Raw genomic sequence first — 19,444 nt, 5'->3', positions numbered from 1 at the left:
CTTCTAGCCCTCTGTTTCAACTTTACAGCATTTTCTGGACTTTCTGCCCAACAATGCTTTGGTTTGAATAAGTGGGCATGTGTGCATTTTTAGTTGGGAGCCATTGTTGAGGGCTGAAACACAAAAAAACAGAACCATCTAGACTATCATAGCTCCAAATAACCACCTGCTTCCCTGATAACACACGAAATAATTAATTTAAATCTTTATTTTAAAAATAGGAATAATATTGAAATAATAATTTAATTTGGAAGTTATTGGTGCTGTCATAAATCATGGAAGAACATGTACATAAATACACCCTTTTTAATATTCACAATAAATATACATTCATTTACAGATACACGTAAAAAATAGTGCTGGAATATTCAACAACATGTTTTCATAAGTTAAAAGGAGATAACGGTGTGTACAATTGTATTTCAGCACATCTTCAAATACTTCATTCATCCTATTTCCGTGGATGGATCAGTCGCTAACAAAACAGTGCGTGGCACAACAAAAAAAAAAAGAGCTAAGTATTTTTCAAAGTTCGTTTCCGCGGAACGGCTTTCTTCACTGGCAGCCGCACTCGTCCACAATCATGTCCTCGTGGTGGCGTAGAAGCATCTCGCCTTTCTCGTAGTAGAGCATGCTGAGCGGGCTCATTTTGGTGGGGGCGCAGCAGGGCGACGCCACCCTCTCCGGGTGGTAATGTTTCAGTAAACTCTGGCGAGACAAAGACATGACAAGATTGGATTTACTTATTTTTGGGAGGAGAATGCGTCGCTAAGCTAGCTGAATGCTTAGCTTATTTTTACACTTGTGAGCGGTTTGACCTTGGAATTGAACTCGTGTCTCCTAGCTGTGAGGCCTGTGTGCTAACCACTTTTTCCACCGAGTATGAAGGTGACTATGGGGTGTTATTACATACCTCGAGGGCTCTAATAATGTTTTTAAAAATGTATTTATAAGGTGGTAAACAGGTAAATGAAAATATAGGAATAATAATATAAGTAAGGAATACTACTTAGCGGAAATTCACGTATAGTCAGATCTGGAACCAATTAGCCTAAATAAACAATGGATTACTGTTCATAGTTGTGGCTGAATGAAGACCATTTTGGACATTCTGTGCGCCATGTTGGTAAGCTGCTTGTCTCAGAAAACACATTTTCCTTCCCTAAAAAAACAATTTCAGGGGAAAAACTCCTCCAAAATCCAACATATCACAAATGGTACACAGGAAATAGCTGTTATTGTTGTACTCTGCTCTTGAATTTAAAGGAAAACTACACTTTTTTTTGGAATTTTGAGCCATCATCCATAATCCTTATGTAAGCCATGAACGGCTCTTTCATAGGCAGCAAATTAATGCACGTAACGGGACATATATCCCACCTAGAACCCTACTAAAAAACCTCCACCAAGGTTTTATGGTTTTAGAAACATGCTGTCACCATGATAACATATCATACTTACATTATTTTGCAGTGTTTTGGTAGTTTAAGCTTCATCAAACTTCCTTTTTGGTGACTGATTATTTCTATTTCCTGGAGAAATGTCTGTCTGTGTTGTGTGTGTGTGTGTGCAGGGAGTAGTTTGTTGTTCTGTCATTTTGGATTAAAGTTGAAAGTAAGGAACCAGAAAACAGTAGTTGGATAATAGTATAAAATGGCTACAGTTGAATCTTGGTTTCTGTATATTCAGTTTTTGGTCGCCGCCATTGGTTCAACATTAATCTGCATGAAATGGAGCACCCAAACAAAGCACTACATGTATTGAGTATATAACCTGACACGGGGCCAAATGTTCTGTATGTGAAACTGAAAATTTTGTTTCGGTTTTTCATAATTCAGATTTTGACCTTTTGGACGAATTAATAATGAAAACCGAGGTATCACTACATTTAGCAAATATATTAGCATTAGTGTTAGCGTTAGCCGGATGTCTAGCGCCATTCCAATGTTTGATAAACTTTTATTTTGTCATTTCAGTGTACCTAATTTCACCTTATTTTTAGAATACGTCACAATAAGCTGATTTAGCATAGCTACAAACTAGCAAACTAGCATAGCAAATTAGCAAACTAGCACTTACCTGCATGTAAGCGTGATTGGTTGGGTTCAAGTCCGCGCCCAGTGGTCCCGGGCAGGACCCCTCACAGCGGTAAGCATTGTATCTTTTGGGGAAAATGATCCAGGATCCCCACCCGATGTGGTTAAAGTCCACCTGCATGTCCACCTTGCGGCACAGAGACTTGTCCCCACTTCCTCTTTTGGATGCCGGAAGGCTTCTTCCCATCTGTTCCCTCTGTCCTCGTTTGCTTCTCCTCTTCTTCGGTGGCCAATGCGGCTTTTTGATTTCAGCCAGGGTCAAGAACTTGGACTGTTCGGCCGTGTGGAGCAAGCTGGCTTTGGCTTTGGAGTCCTGGTCCGAGGCCGTGCGGGAGAAGATAACCAGCAAGGCCCGGTCGCTCACTTCCTGTTCCTTCCCGGACGCAGAAAGCGCCGCCTTTCTCCTCCTGGACGCTCTTTTGTGGCGAACCCTGGTTGTGGATTTCTCCCGGAGCCAGCTGAGGAGCGGGTCCGTCATGTTGAAGACCCTCCAGCTGTGGGAGGAGGAGAGCAGCGAGGCCTCGGTGAGGAAGCCCACCAGCTGCGGGGGCTCCTCCTGGCAGGGCGCCGGGCACTCCTGGCCGCGCTGGTGATACACCGCCACGGACACGTTGGAGGCGCCCCGGGGGAGGCGGATCCTCAGCTCGGCCGCCTGGATCTGGTGGTCGGCCAGGAGGGCGTGGAGGTCAAAGGTCGCCGCCCAGTGCCGATGCTTGTGCACCAACCCTAAAGTGAGGAAGAAACAAATAGTTTTTCTGTTTTTGAGAATGGAATATGTTCAACATGTACCTCGAATATTACATCCAGTCATCAAATAATAATAATGTAATGTCATATATAAATATATAAAATAATATACATGAATATTATATTATATTTTTTAATTAAAGTAAATGTTATACTGTAATAAAGTCAAAAAAGGTCCCCAAAATATTGTAAGATTTTATACATATTAATATTTAAAATAATTAACAACAAACATTAACTTGAATACAAATATAATATATATATATATATATATATATATAATATATAATATAAAGTCAGAAAAATAAATATTTGCAACACAAGGAAATATAATACTGACAATGACATTTTTTAAAAAACATTAAATCACAAAATACCCCCAAAATATTGTAATATACTCCAACAATTTGTTGTATTTTTTAACACAACAACAATACAAATATAATAACTTAAATCTGGGGATGAAAAAAAAATCAAATATAACATAATAATACTGATGATGACATATATTTTTTAAAAAAGGTCATGAAACCAAATATGTATTACATATTTGTACACATCACAAAATACCTTGTTGTAATATAAATATATAAAATAAAAAAATATAAAATATTGTAGTACACTCCAATAATTGTTTAAAAATATCAGCGCATATGTAATGGTAATAATATAAATGCAATAAATAATACCACTGATTATTCTTTTTTTTTAAATCACAAAACTTATTTGCATATTGTAAATTATTTTTAAATAATTATTTAAAATATTACATTGTACTCCAACAATTGGAAATATTTTAATTTAAACAGTATAACAACAAAAATGACTTCCCTCTGGGGACAAAATATAAAAATAAAAATAATTTAATAGAAATAAACAATAAGGATGAACATGAGGGGGGTGGGGGGGGGTCCAGGTGTGGACTCAGGTGTGGCTGAAATTAATCTAAAGGATTAAAGCATTTTTAAACATTTGACTAGCTGCATGCAAAAAAAAAAAGGGGGGGGGGGTGATTAAAGGGGGGGGGGGGGCACCACATGATCAAACCTTTTAATCCACTCTATCATTAACAGCCGAAACCCACCAACAGATTGGACACAATACAGCAGTCACTTAAAAAAAAAAAACACCCACCCAACCCAAAACAACCATTTCTCACTGCGTGCCGGCTTCTGCATATCCTCGCCAAACAAACCCAGGTTCGATTCCGGACACCTTGCATCCATGTGAGATGCTGCTTGTGTGCCACCGGTAACAAATCCACAGAGCTAATCTAATCAGGACAAGTGTGAAGAAAGAAAAAAGAACTAAGGGAAGTTGTTGATTTGGTCCTGGTAAGAGATTTGTAAGGGGGGGGGGGGCGTCTGGCGAGATATTCAATCAACATTTAAGCTATTTAAGGAAGAGAGGAAAAAAAGAGGTTTGCTTTGTGAATTAAGGCAGAAAAAGCAGGAGTCTTTTCACACGCTGATCCCCTATGCTGAGTGGGATGTGGATTGAAGCTCGTCTGGCCCCCCCGACAAACCCCCCCTCCCTTAACATGTTACATGGTGGTGTTACTTTAAAATATATTTTTTTAAAAAGTACATAAATTGCGTAAAATATTACCTTTCGCCATAAAGCTCCTCACCGTGTCCGCGTCTAACTCCGTAGCATCCACTGGCCGAGAAAAGTTCCGATAAAGGTGCACCATATAGCTGGGCAAGTGATGCCCCGCGCCGCGTTCCACCAGCGCCAAGCGGTGCAGCACTTGCCCGTGCCCCGTGGCTCCGTCCCGGCACCGGAGGAGCGCCAGCACCTCCAGGAGAACCAGCAACGACTTCCAAGCCTCCATGAATCCCCCGCGAATAACACGATCCCCTTTTCCAATGCGGGACATTTTTTCAGGGGTGTCTTATATACCCTCAGACGACCACCCCTCCCTGCTTTCATGTCCAGCAAGTAGCCGAGAACATTAAAGGAAATTGACGTGCGTCCTCAAGACGTGTTACCTGACAGCTCATCAGCCTTTCAGCTGCTAATTAAGACGCCCCGGTGAACGATGTGTACCTTCGCTAATTGTTAGGCTTTCCCACACGGAGTCTGCATCTGCTGTGGATTATTAGGGACCAGCATTGGGCTAATAAAATACACTAATATTTATTATGCAGCTTGCACAAATCATATTTAACATTATGTAGGAAAAACAAAATTTTTTTTTGTATTTATACGTCTTTCAAAACTGAATTAATCACATTTTATTATTGTTATGTGGTCTTAGTAAACATATTTAAGACATTGGAGATTTAAAAATAATCAAATAATTAATTAGATTTGATAGATTTTCATAGTGGTAAACTACGTCTGTAGACACAGCTGCCCCGATAGAGGAAACATGGCTGCCAATACGCGCTGACAAGGTCTCAAAACACCACTAAACATCCATTTATTCCCAACATTATTATTATTTATTGTTATTATACGGGAGCCAGGTAACAACATTTCATTGGCAATTTCACTGCTGTGTTATTGCGCAATAACAATAAAGGAAGTATCTATCTATTGTTTCAACATTAAATAAAAAAACACAAAGAAATATTGATATTTTATTTTTCATTGTATTCTGCAAATTCAGCACATATTATGCATTTAATGTAATTTAATTTGGAATTTTTTTCCCCCAAATCTTCAGACATATATTTTATACAATTTTGTAACAAAAAATTGAAACCAAACCAACATGCTATACCATGTGAAACCTAGCATGTGTGAAATTATGATAAAATGTGCTTTATTTATTAATAATTGTTTTGTTTTTTTCAACCATCAGAGTCTACACTCTGGTGTATGATTGCATCCAGAGTGGGTAAAGTGCCTTGCCCAAGGACACAACGGCAGATATTGTTTTGTTGTATTTATGGCAACGATTATTAATAAATAAACCACACTTTATCGTTATTTCACACATGGTATAGCATGTTGATTTGGTTTCAATTTTTTGTTACAAAATTGTATAAAATATATGTCTGAAGATTGGAAAAAAAATCCAAATTAAATTACATTAAATGCATAATATGTGCTGAATTTATTTGCAGAATACAATGAAAAATCAAATACCAAATTCATTTCAATATCAATATTTCTTTGTGTTTTTTTATTTAATGTTGAAACAATAGATATATACTTCCTTTATTGTCATTGCACAATAACACAGCAGTAAAATTAATAATGTAATAATAAATAATAATAATGTTGAGAATAAATAGATCACATCAAATATGAACAATGTACAGCATAAACATTAATTTGTACAAATAATTGAAATAATTTGTTGAAACAACACTTAATATTTAGCACAACAATACTGCAATATTTTACACCTCCTTGCAATGTAATTATTAATTAACACTCCTTTTGTTTTAAATCATTTTAATATTCTGCTTTCCTCCCTAGCAACAGCGTCCCTGAAGGCGCCTCTTTAGCGCATGCGCACATCGACTCCACTCGCCCAAGTCTTTTTTTTTTTTTTTTTTTTTTTGCAGAGAAGAACCCGAAAAAAAATCAATGAGTGTTTTACTACCGGGGGTGGGAACGTAAAAAGAAAACCCACGACAAAAGCTCCATCCAGTTGAAATCCCAAATCCTGTGTTTTTTCGAGGGTTTTTTTTCCCCCCACGCCGGGAGCTGCAATGGTGAGTTCGCTTGTTTTTGGAAAGTTTGCATCCACGCTTTGAAGCTAAGTAGCATCTAGCTTACAGATGCTAGTAGCAAGCGTTTTAACACAAGTCATTGCTATTAAGATGATATTACGCTGCTTGTGTGCATTAGCTGTAACTTATTGGCTATTTTCCTGAGAAGAAAAGGTATAGAAAAGGAAAAGCCATGGTGGCTTTGGCTGCATGGGGGCATCCATGTGTTTGGGCACCCCACCACCCCCCTCACCACCCCATGACCTTTCACCTCTACTTTGCATGTGTACACAACACATTTCTCATTTCCCATTTATTTGCAAGTAAACATCACTCATATGCATCCTTATCACAGAAATATTAATATATCTGTCATTTAATTACATTTAATTCATATTTATTGATAAAAAATAATACATCCGACTCTTCTACGACTGAAGCGCCGCACGGAAATGTCTGTAAATATGTCAAAATATGCACCCCTATTGTGTTGCTTGTGCTATTATTTTTCAGACAAATACACCATACGGCGGCGTTGTTATTAAAATCCATTATGGAATTATTGGCTTGAAATTTCTTACACAGCGCTGCAAAACATGCACTGAAACTTGAACGTGTTTATATGAATTATTAAAAAAATTTGGTACACACCTTTATCGGATTGATAAGCACATGTGTATGAAATTTTAGTAAGATTGCATAAAAAAACATGGTAACTAATTATCCATAAGTCATATAAAATGATGCCATTTTAGGGGTCGTATTTCCAGAGAAAACTACTACAGTATTTAGACACATCACCTCTTTTCATGTGTTCTGCAATGTACATATCACTTTTACTCAAATCCCTTACGGGGGTCGGCAGAAGCGAAACCGGCGTCTCTATCTAGCAATTAATCAAACGTGAGCGTGTGAAACTCGTCAAGATTGACGAGCCCAGGGATCATCTTAAATGATTGAGCTTTTATTCCTGCTTCATCTTGAACAGAAACTCCCGCGAAATGTTGTCAAGTGCTTTTAAAGCAGTAGTTTCTGTAGTAGTATAGTAGTATTTTGTGTTCCCAGCCGAGTGCTACATACGCTTTTGTCATATTTCCTGATTAGCTCTTCTTCTTTCTTTTTATTCCTGTTAAAAAAAATGTCATGTTGTAATGTTTCTTCATTGTACTTCATATTTCATGATACTGCTCAGTACATAAAACTCCTACAAGTAGAGGTAATACTCTTTGGGAACACTCGGACAATCAGAATACCACTTCCATTTACTGTAGTTGATGTGCAATTACACTTTATTCTAGTACTGCAGTACTGTGTACTGCTATTTGGCAAGGACTGTTTAAAGGATCCTCAAAACCTGGCCCCAAACCTCCCCTAGACACACCCATGGGCCAGACATGGTCCATATTTGATTCATCAATTCATTTTGTACCGCTTATCCTCACAAGGGGGTGCTGGAGCCTATCCCAGCTATCTTCAGGCGACTACACACTGGACTGGTGGCCAGCCAATCACAGGGCACATATAGACAAACAACCATTCACACTCACATTCATACCTATGGACAATTTGGAGTGGCTAATTAACCTAGCATGTTTTTGGAATAGGGAAGGAAACCGGAATACCCGGAAAAAACCCACGCATGCACAGGGAGAACATTCAAACTCGGGTCTCCTAGCTGTGAGGCCTGTGTACTAACCACTCGACCACCGTGCAGCCCTCCGATCCATGCAATTCTAAAATCAAATAAAACCTTATAAAAGCCAAAAAACATTAAAGCCACACATGTTAATAATATGGCTGCACGGTGGTCAAGTGGTTAGCGTGCAGACCTCACAGCTAGGAGACCCGAGTTCAATTCCACACTCGGACATCTCTGTGTGGAGTTTGCATGTTCTACCCGTGCTTGCGTGGGTTTCTTCCCACGTTCCAAAAACATGCTAGGTTAATTGGCGTGAAAGGTAGCTAGTGTGGGTAGCTTAGTTTAGCAGAGCATGCTGGTGTGGCTGTGTAAATATGTTGATAAAAATAAGTGTGTGTTAATACATGCGTTTATTTGTGGTGGAAACCATGCCATGTGAATAATAGGGGTGTCAGGGGACAAATATGTTTATTATTGTCCAATTCCTAGTGCCCACAAGTTGTTTTTTTGGGGGGGGGAATGAGAAATCTTGTGACATTTTAATATAGTGAGGTCTTGTGACACCCTCAGTGAATATGGTGTCTAAAAATGTGCCTGCTTGTAACCATGGACATTTTCCCCTTTTTGTGTCAATAATGCTTCCATTAATGCGCCATTTTAAGCACATGCAAGGGATTGTTGTCTATAAAATGTGCTTTTTAGTACTTTTGTATTTATTTCAAAACAGCAATTTATTGTGAAATATGTTCTCCTGGTTCCCCTTCTGAGACACACCAGATATGTTTCACAAGAGGATGTGTTTTGTCATGCAGTGCATCCTTTTTATTAGGCCAACATGAAAAGTTTCCCCCTATAATGGAAATAATGGACTAGAAATAATAAGCGATAGTTTTCCGCCTAGCTTCTCGTCATCCGGGACTCGTGGATGATCGGTATCTTGGAGCATCATGGTAATGGTAATAATGATAATGGTTTAATTTCATGCATGAACATGCATGAAATTACAATTGAGTGCATCCCATAATCGGTTCCAGTTATTAACTCCTACCCCTCCATCTGGTACTTTTACAATCAGTAACTGTTACATTTGTTCACTTCCTGCTTTCCTTTTATTTTATTTTTATTTTTAATTTTTTTTTAATTTTTTTTTCATTTTTTTATATATATTTTTTTATTTTTATTTTTTATTTTTTTAAACTGTAACTGTTACATTTGTTCACTTCCTGCTTTCCTAATTTATTTTTATTTTTATTTTTATTTTTATTTTTATTTTTATTTTTATTTTTATTTTTATTTTTATTTTTATTTTTATTTTTATTTTTATTTTTATTTTTATTTTTATTTTTATTTTTATTTTTATTTTTATAGCAATCTATTAAATTGCAAAACCTCTAAATACAGTTCTACATCATAAGAGCCCTCCATGCATGAAATAACACCCCTATGGTCACCTTTACAAACGTAATAACCAATATAATAGACATGCTTTATATGGGTTCCGGTCCTAGGGGAGCTGAGTGGGCGGGGGATAGCGAACAGGAAGTGACGTCAGGGGTTCAGAGTTGAGTTTTAGCTCGGCGTGGGTTATGGCCGCAAGTGTTAGAAATTTCTATAGTGAGATAATTCAAACATGCAATAAAAGCCTGTTTTTGCAGTCATTAAGTCTCATGTTTACTGATTACTGACACCTAGTGACCAGTGTAGAATACTACATATGATCACCTTTGTTGTGATTTTACGAGGGTGGATAAGCACTTAGGGTGATTGCTTTCTTTGTCGTATTGATTCACATGGATTACGTAGCTTTTTCTAAGACCGAGTCTCCATTCGGAAGGAAAGAAGGAAGAAAATCTACATCCAGATTTTGCTAGCAAAATGTCACATAGCGTGAAGACCGCTGAGATCTTCAAGCCAGATGTTTTAGCGGAATGAAAAGGGAGACTCTCCAAGCTCGGGGCGGCTTAAAGTGGAGTATTTGTCCAGCTATAAGCCTGTTTGCCTCTAACATGGCACGTGTTAACCCCTAACGAATGGGGTAATTAGAGCATCATTGCAGATTAGGCTGACGTTCTGTCATCTGTTGTTTACCCCTCTCTTAGTGTACCCCGTTCCTGGTGTGGATTGGATTTAATGGAAGTGTTTTTTTTTAAGATTCATATTTAAGGGTTCTTCCATGTGTGGGAGGCATTGTGGCGTCATTGGACGGACAGCGACCGGCATGATGACTAAGCCTGTGTGGATCCGCCCCCACATCCTCTTTACACATCCAGCACACAACTCGGTAGCACGCGCACGCCGCTGCAACACCTGCAAAAAAAAAAAAAATGCCGCGCCTTCCTAGTCCTCCTCATGATCAAGGAATCCGTGCGTTGACGCGGCTTTTTGAGAACAAGACCGCCTCCTGCGGATTCGACACAGGGATGCCACTAGCAAGGATGTCCGACTGAGACCACCTTTTTTTTTTTTTTAAGCCAGTTTTCGATTTTCGGATGATGGAGTCTACAGCTGATTATTAGGTACAGCATTAATACTTTTATTGTGTCGTTTACTAACACTAACGAGAAGCTTATTTTGGTAGCCACTCTGATAAATGGATTATATTATTATATCACGGCATGCTGGTGATGCTGGTGCTTTTTTTTTCTCGGGTATTTACCATATCGTGACCCAAACATATCAGGTGGTTGCTAGCAGGAATGTTTGCAGTCAAATCGTAGCTGGGAGAAAATTGCCGCGTTGAAATGAAATAAATTACAGGCAACGGCTTTAAAAATAGACGCGTCTGACCCTTTTTTTAGCAGCTTGTCATTGAGCTGTCAAGACATCAGGAAGTACTAGCAAGTGAGTGATTTATGTCATATTCATAGCAGTGGTATAGTTGTTATTGTGTGTTTATTATAAAAAAAAATACATATTTTGTAGCACTTTAAACCACACGGAATGTGCCTCGGGCCAAAAAAAGAAGGAAACGCTGAGGTCATTTCCTTGTCGGCATCCATATTGAAGTTGAAGAAGTTGAAATGTCCTGACACTCATGTTCGACTAACTGAAGAGGAAGTTGCAGCCACGACAGCCGAGTGTTTCCTGTCAAAGGTGCGTGGCGCTTTGTCTGCATAGGGTTCCTGCGTTGGTTCGTCATTTTAGGCGATTTGTTCAATGAAACTTTTTAGTAATAAAAGGCTGAAATTGGGCGGCACGGTGGTCTAGTGGTTAGCGCGCAGACCTCACAGCTAGAGACAAACAACCATTCACACTCACATTCATACCTATGGACAATTTGGAGTCGCTAATTAACCTAGCATGTTTTTGGAATGTGGGAGGAAACCGGAGTACCCGGGAGAAAACCCACGCATGCACGGGGAGAACATGCCAACTCCACACAAAAATGGCCGAGGGTGGGGAAAGACAAAATAAGAAGCCAAAAAGTTACCACTTCCACACAAAATCGGAGGATAACTCATTCATTCATTAATTTTCGACCGCTTATCCTCATGATGGCCGCGGTTGTGCTGGAGCCTATCCCAGCTGACTTCAGGCTAGAGGCGGGGGTACACCCTGGACTGGTGTCCAGCCAATCACAGGGCACATATAGACAAACAACCATTCACACTCACATTCATACCTATGGACAATTTGGAGTCGCTAATTAACCTAGCATGTTTTTGAAATGTGGGAGGAAACCGGAGAAAACCCACGCATGCACGGGGAGAACATGCAAACTCCATACAGAAATGGCCGAGGGTGGGGAAAGACAAAATAAGAAGCCAAAAAGTTACCACTTCCACACAAAATAGGAGGAGAACTCATTCAGTCATTAATTTTCTACCGCTTATCTTCAAGCTAGCTTGTCCAAATGCAGAAAAGGCTTCTTCCGACAAAGTGCACTGAATAGTTGAAGTATGCACAGTGACAACATGTGCACCAAGATCAGGTTGTAGGTCTTTGGAGCTGGTCTGTGGCTTGAGTCTGAGTTTTCTTTCTTTTCTGCTTATCTGAGATTTTTCTTGGCCTGCCAGTCCAGAACTGTGTTTTTGTTTCTTCACCTGACAGCTGAAATCTCTGAACTAGCTTTTTGTATCCTTCCCCTAGATCATGATGTTGAACAATCTTTGGTTTCAGGCATTGGACACTTGTTTTGAGCAACTTTCAATTGGTCACTGTGTCTCATTGCAGAAATAAAATAAACATAAACCCAGAAAAAGTGGAAAAATGGAGCGAAAAAAGCATAATGTAACTATAAAAACGTAAAACGTTGATAGCGATACTAATACTCGTTCTTGTGTACCCAATCTCGTACGTTGTTTTGTGAATGGGATGTCTTGTGATTCGCACTATTTTAATTTGTATAACGAGCTGGTTATTGTCTAAACTGCTAATACGGCCGAAAATAAGGACTTTTTTTTCCCATTCTTGATACGGGAAGCGGCGTGGAAAGATTGAGGAGCGCGTGTCTCCAAGCTCGGCATCTCTGAATACGTCCACTGCATCCTTCCTCAGCCCACCAACAGATGCATCCTGCAGCTGTGGGCTCTTTCCTGTCTGCGCCCCTTTTTTGTCCAAAGACGACACCGCAACCAAATTTGGGACACTGTGTGAATTTAAATGGGGGTGGGGGGGGGGTGGGGGCCTCCCTGAATGGAGCGATGCTGGCAGGAGGGTCCTGTCGCCATGGTGTTTATTCCATCAGGAATAAAGGCTTTCACTCAAAAGCTGAGCTGTGCTGTTTACTCCATTCATGCCACAGCAATGCTTGTTTTTTATTTTATTTTTTTAGTTTTTTGTGTGTGAATCTAACGCCATATTACCAGAGGAAGTTTTTAATGCCCCCCCCCGTGAGCCGTGCAACACCGCTGCGGTCGATATGCGGGGACAAACGGCCTCTCTGATAAGTTTCCTTCATCGGTTCTACGGGAGGATGTTTATGACTCAGGGCTATTTTCTACCCGGGCCGCCGCCCTTGCAGTCGGGTCTTGGTATGCTAACATCAGCGGCGGTTGTCCCAAAGTGCAAACACAGGACGTTCAATTGTCATTTTCTAGTCAACAAGCAAGGTGCGAGTATAGTCTACTCAACAGTGAATCTGTTTTAGGTACGTAGGTCAGCTTTATATTCCGCACTTTTCCTAAATTAGCAACTTCCCAGTCAGGAATCATGTGATTAATAGTAATAAAGGTTTTATTTCAATCTTTGCTTGAGCTGTCAAACTAGAACCATCAGCGCCAGCTTCTGCTAAAGCCTAGGTCGCATCTCGACACGCAATTTATTGTCTCGTAATTATGACTTTTATGAGGGATTCGAACCCAGGGTGTTAGCTCTGAAGTCCAGAATGCTAACCTCCCATTGTATTTTTTTTGCTTTATTCTCATAAGATTGCGACCTAAGTTTTCAAAAATTACAACTTTATTCATTGTTTTGTTTGTCATAATATTGCGACTTAAAGTCGATTAATTAGCAACTTGTTGTCTCGATTAATCGAGTAGGCTATAGACGAAAAAAATCAGTATGAACCAAACACAAATAGTTAGTTTGGATTTTTAAAATTTTTTAATTTAAAAAACGATTAATTCAATACCAAAATAGTTGTCGATTAATCATGGCTTTATCAATTAATTATTGCAGCTCTAATACTGCCGTTACAGAATGCGTGGTTTCATCGTGAAATGGCTGTGAAAAGTGTTTTTAATGGAATCAATGACGAATACCAATGATGCTTACTAGTGGAGATTCGAACATGGGGTTTTTGCTCCGAAGTCCGGAATGCTAACCACTACATCCCGGCCATCGAGTAGGCCATAGACGGACCAAATCAGTATGAACCAAACACAAATACTTTTAATTTTTACATTTTTTTAAATAAAAAAAAGATTAATCGAATACCAAAATAGTTGTCGATTAATCATGGTTTTATTGATTAGTTATTGCATGGTTTCATCGTGAAATGGCTGTGAAAAGTGTTTTTAATGGAATCAATGACGAATACCAATGATGCTTACTAGTGGAGATTCGAACATGGGGTTTTTGCTCCGAAGTCCGGAATGCTAACCACTACATCCCGGCCATAGGCGGACCAAATCAGAATGAACCAAACACAAATAGTTTTAATTTTTACATTTTTTTTAAATAAAAAAGATTAATCAAATACCAAAATAGTTGTCGATTAATCATTGATTCGTTGATTAATTGTTGCAACTCTAATACCGACATTACAGAATGCATGTTTTCATCGTGACGTGGCTGTGAAATGTTTAAAAAGTATTTTTCATGGAAGCCTCGAATTACATAAACACAATATTAATCACCACCAAGGCATAAAGAATATTCATATATGATGATTTCATATCAAAGTACATTTTTGCCTAGAAGGTCCTGAGTGTGCATGAATGCTGCCTTGCTGTATCGTCCAACGAGTTCAATTGAGCTGACATTTTTGCCATGTGGCCACCAGATTTACCTCTCTCTCTCTTTCTCTCTCTTTCTCTCTCTCTCTTTCTCCCTCGCGGTCGCCACCTCCCCAGCACAGATTTTGAACGTCTTTCATGAATGCCCCCCCCCCTCCTCCTCCCCCCTTTGTCAAATACTAGCATCTGAAAAGCTCAGTGCCAAGTGACGTTTTGTGGCATTTTGGATATCTTAAGGGGAAAAAAAAAAAGGATGTCTTCCGAGTCGCTCGGGATGTGGGTGGGCAAAAAAAAAAAAAAAAAAAAAGGGAAGGTTTCAGTATGGATGGGATGCCAAGTTCTCACACTCATTTTGGGACCATGGCAGACAACAAGCAGCGCAGGAAAGGGTCGGGAAATGCTAGTCTCACGTAAGATGACATGCATTATATTTTATTTAGTTTTCTTAGGATAGAAGCTGGTTTTGGTATGTGGATGAGGATTACTTCTACTTATGGATCCTTGGAATTAAGCATGGACCAGTATGAGATTCTGACGGTATGATAACCTTGGGCAAAAATATCACGGTTAGACAATTGCAGCTCTAAAATGTGTTATTTTTAATAGCATTATTATAGCGAGTCATTTATAAACCATATAATATAACAAAGTGAATCATTCATTCATTTTCTACCGTTATCCTCACAAAGGTCGCGGCGTGCTGGAGCCTATCCCAGCTGGCTTCAGGCGAGAGGCGGGGTACACCCTGGATTGGTCGCCAGCCAATCACAGGGCACATATAGTAGTGGTGGGCAAAAGTGTTCATTTCAGTGAACCGGATCATTCAGTAAAAAGATTCGTTCATTGGTCGTTAGTCTATTATCCTCAGCTGTGTCGAGTTGGTCCGTTCACTCATGTTTACGTTCGTTCCGACTCGATAGCGAAACATCACATAATGACTAGCGATGTATCGGTCATGAACGAACGGATCAAAAGAGTTACTTCTTTTTTGTGAACAGAATGAACAAGGTCACAGACAGTGTCGGTCAATTTCTCGGTGTCGGACTTTCAGTCAGCTAAACCCCACCCACCCACAGAGCGAGGCGCGACGATAGGATAAGACACGCAGATAGTCCCGCCCTACAAAAAGAAACTGAATTGACTCTCCAGCCAATCAAAACAAAGCATTTGCAACTGAGCGGACTGAACGGGTATTTTAGGGGCGGTGACAACATGCAACAACATGACGCCAAAACTAGTAACGGATTCATGATGTTACTTGGAATGTCTTCCCCAGAATAGTAGTACTATAGTACTATTTTTGTTTTTCCATTCCAGCCACATTTAAAGTAGTAGTGGAATTTAGTGGACAGTCCGAGATGGACCCGCCCACTCGGCTCAAGACACAACAAAGAGGGAGACTACACAAAGGTGCTTTGAGCTCAACGGACATGTCCGTCCATGTCGCTTTTACTCGGTCACATGGTCACATGGTGGTCACATGGTCAGTGGCGCGTTGCTAATGAGGTCTTGGTTCTTTACTTGTCCAAAGCAGTGATGAGGTTTTGTGGATTGTGGATTTTGTGGTTCAAAACAGACATTACAAAAGATTATTATTATAATAAACATCAGCTTTTTTTTTTTACCCAACTTTGTTCAAATAATTTTTCCAAATATTTAAACTTTCTTAATACTTCTACTACTACTACTAATAATAATAATAATAATATATTTTATTTGTACAGCGCTTTTCAAGGTACTCAAAGACGCTTAAGTAAGATAAAATAATATAAATTGTAAACAGTCATAGTCTTCATACATTTCTCCTCCTAATATTATGACATTATTCCCATAATATTTTACCTTTTTTCCCTAGCCTAATTTTGCTCGGAATACTACAACTTTAAAAAAAATCTAGCATTTTTTCTTTAATATTTAAACTTTATGCAACTAAAATTAAAATGTTCCTCATAATATGGAGTGTTTATTGTCGTAAAATTGCGACATTTCTTTTAGTGTTCTTCTCGTAATATTATGACTTTCTTCCCATAATATTTTGACAACATTCCGATAAAAATTTTTTCCAAACAAATTTTCCAAAAATTACAACTTTATTTTGTTTTCTTTTTTCTCATAACATTACAACTTTAAAATATGAAGTACTTTTTTTTTAAATATTTCAACTCTGCTACTAAAATGACATTATTTTTCTTCATAATATTATAAGTTTATTGTATAATTCCAACTTATTGTCTTCCTCTTAATATTTTAACTTTATTTATTTACGTCTTGTTTTCTGTTATTATGTCTATTATATTGGGTAATATGAGTGTAAAGGTGACTATAGGGGCGTTATTTAATGTAATAATAATATAATATATTATTAATAATAAATATAATAATATCTTGAAGGTCATAAATAGCGCTCTCATTATACAAATACGTAGTTTATTTATAAATTCATGGTCTAGTTCATTAAATATGATAAATGACTGATAACTGGATAGACTTGAAATTTCTCACACAGCTGAAAGCACCCATTGTAACTTTAGGGTGTTATGCCATAGAATTTGGCATTTTAATGACAACCACCAGGAGGCGCCACAAATCCTCTTCACTTTTCCACACGACTGCAATCAAAGCAGTCAAGGCTCTTTTTGCTTTTGTTGTCATTTCCTAATCGCTTCCTGTTGCGCCATCCTTACAGCTGTGTGTGGAGCATGGGTACGACCGCCAGCGCAGCGCCGCCGCCGCCGCCCGTCACGTCGCCGCTTGAGAGCGTCCACGGCAACGGGACGATGGCCGACAGCCGGCCCCTGCTCAGCGCCAACCCCTTTCAGACGGTCAACGTCCACAACAACAAGGCCAAGTCCATTATCACCAACAAGGTTGCACCTGTCGTCATCACGTAAGTCCCTCCCCTAATCTGCGTTCTCTCAGTCGGGTGCGAATCCTCTTTGATCACCCCCCGCCGCCGCCGCGGCGTTCGCCCCCACTGTTATCATCTCATTTGTCACTACGTGTTTTATCAACAGTCCATGATAATCGAATGCACCGCGATGCGTCTTTCCTGTGGTGTCCATGCAGGTACAATTGCAAGCAGGAGTTTCAGATTCACGATGACATCCGCAAGAGCAACTACAAAGTCGGGCGGATATCGGACGCCATGCCTGAGCACTACCTGGTGCAGGTACAATACCCACGACCACGCAAACAAGCGAGGACTTAACACCGTGCCGTGGAATGAGTCGTGTCACCTCGTTCAAATTGAATGGGCTGCAGGAACATTGTCATGCGCTGTTTTATGAGCCGGGGGGGTGGGGGGGGCATTGACGCAGGGATGTTGTCACCCTTTTATCAGTGCTTTGATGTCGCCTAAAAAAACCACCACCACCGCAATGACAAGTCACTTCCGATTACGGGTACGCCTCCGGGAGGTGCCAGCAGCAGCTTGAGAAAAATGACGAAAAAACATCTTTTCTGAAATGATATTTTATTAACATTTTTAACGTTTGTCATTTACATGCAGACAAGCAAATACGCTACTTTTTGAAAACAATTAATGTCACTTGACCAAAAAAAAAAATCTCGAGAATATTTCCATGTGGACAGAGCCAAAGTTCGAGTCAGGACTCTGGGAAGCGGCAGCAGCGGCTTAAGAAAAATGACGAAAAACATAATTTTTTAAGCTAAGCTATTGTAACACTCCAGTTACGTCAAAGAGGTTTTCCACATGGAAACATTTTCAAAGTATTTTTGTCGTTTCATCCGTTCATGTATATAAAAATGGCGTTCTGAAATGATATTTTATTAACATTTTTAACGTTTGTCATTTACATGCAGACAAGCAAATACGCTACTTTTTGAAAACGATTAATGTCACTTGACCAAAAAAAAAAAAAAAAAAAAATCTCTAGAATATTTCCATGTGGACAAAGTCAAAGTACGAGTCAAGCCACTGGGAAGCGGCAGCAGCGGCTTAAGAAAAATGACGAAAAACATAATTATTTAAGCTAAGCTACTGTAACACTCCAGTTATGTCAAAGAGGTTTTCCACATGGAAACATTTTCAAAGTATTTTTGTCGTTTCATCCTTTCATGTATATAAAAATGGCGTTCTGAAATGATATTTTATTAACATTTTTAACGTTTGTCATTTACATGCAGACTAGCAAATACGCTACTTTTTGAAAACGATTAATGTCACTTGACAAAAAAAAAAAAATCTCTAAAATATTTCCATGTGGACAAAGTCAAAGTACGAGTCAAGCCACTGGGAAGCGGCAGCAGCGGCTTAAGAAAAATGACGAAAAACATAATTATTTAAGCTAAGCTATTGTAACACTCCAGTTACGTCAAAGAGGTTATCCACATGGAAACATTTTCAAAGTATTTTTGTCGTTTCATCCTTTCATGTATATAAAAATGGCGTTCTGAAATGATATTTTATTAACATTTTTAACGTTTTTCATTTACATGCAGACAAGCAAATACGCTACTTTTTGAAAACGATTAATGTCACTTGACCAAAAAAAAAAAAAAAAAAAAAATCTCGAGAATATTTCCATGTGGACAGAGCCAAAGTTCGAGTCAGGACTCTGGGAAGCGGCAGCAGCGGCTTAAGAAAAATGACGAAAAACATAATTAGTATTTAAGCTAAGCTATTGTAACACTCCAGTTATGTCAAAGAGGTTATCCACATGGAAACATTTTCAAAGTATTTTTGTCGTTTCATCCTTTCATGTACATAAAAATGGCGTTCTGAAATGATATTTTATTAACATTTTTAACGTTTGTCATTTACATGCAGACTAGCAAATACGCTACTTTTTGAAAACGATTAATGTCACTTGACCAAAAAAAAAAAAAAAAAAAAATCTCTGGAATATTTCCATGTGGATAGAGCCAAAGTTCGAG

General features: G+C 38.9%; 2 protein-coding genes across 4 annotated transcripts in view; one reads left to right on the top strand and one right to left on the bottom strand.

Annotated features, from left to right (window-relative positions):
* Nucleotides 1–180: 180 nt before the first annotated feature.
* Nucleotides 181–4,819, bottom strand: ndr2 (nodal-related 2). The gene is made up of 3 exons (XM_058061064.1): nt 4,452–4,819; nt 2,080–2,822; nt 181–708 (listed from the first exon to the last, which is right to left on the bottom strand). The coding sequence occupies exons 1-3, from the start codon at nt 4,720–4,722 to the stop codon at nt 556–558; spliced, it is 1,167 nt and encodes a 388-aa protein (XP_057917047.1). The 5' UTR covers nt 4,723–4,819; the 3' UTR covers nt 181–555.
* The window catches only part of pald1a (phosphatase domain containing paladin 1a), a 48,855-nt gene continuing 32,092 nt past the window's right edge, over nt 2,682–19,444 (top strand). Inside the window, exons 1-4 of one of the 3 annotated variants that reach the window (XM_058061025.1) lie at nt 2,682–2,827; nt 6,276–6,514; nt 17,235–17,435; nt 17,615–17,717. In XM_058061025.1, the coding sequence (XP_057917008.1) occupies nt 17,248–17,435; nt 17,615–17,717 (291 nt within the window). In that variant the 5' untranslated portion in view covers nt 2,682–2,827; nt 6,276–6,514; nt 17,235–17,247. Of the gene's footprint in view, nt 2,828–6,275; nt 6,515–10,414; nt 10,667–14,908; nt 14,959–17,234; nt 17,436–17,614; nt 17,718–19,444 lie in introns of those variants that run through there. The other 2 variants (XM_058061026.1, XM_058061024.1) reach the window with 2 other exon arrangements.

Source organism: Doryrhamphus excisus, chromosome 22, assembly GCF_030265055.1.
Source record: "Doryrhamphus excisus isolate RoL2022-K1 chromosome 22, RoL_Dexc_1.0, whole genome shotgun sequence".
NCBI lineage: Eukaryota > Metazoa > Chordata > Actinopteri > Syngnathiformes > Syngnathidae > Doryrhamphus > Doryrhamphus excisus.
Note: the sequence above shows the minus strand (reverse complement) of the source record. Positions and strands in the feature narration are given on the sequence as shown.

Bases quoted from the DNA above. Each gene is read 5' to 3' on its own strand.
- ndr2 (XM_058061064.1), bottom strand. From the start codon at position 4,722: ATGTCCCGCATTGGAAAAGGGGATCGTGTTATTCGCGGGGGATTCATG. The intron at 2,823-4,451 runs GTAATATTTTAC...TCCTCACTTTAG, and splicing joins GAGGAGCTTTATGGCGAAAG to GGTTGGTGCACAAGCATCGG. The intron at 709-2,079 runs GTAAGTGCTAGT...TTGTCTCGCCAG, and splicing joins CCAATCACGCTTACATGCAG to AGTTTACTGAAACATTACCA.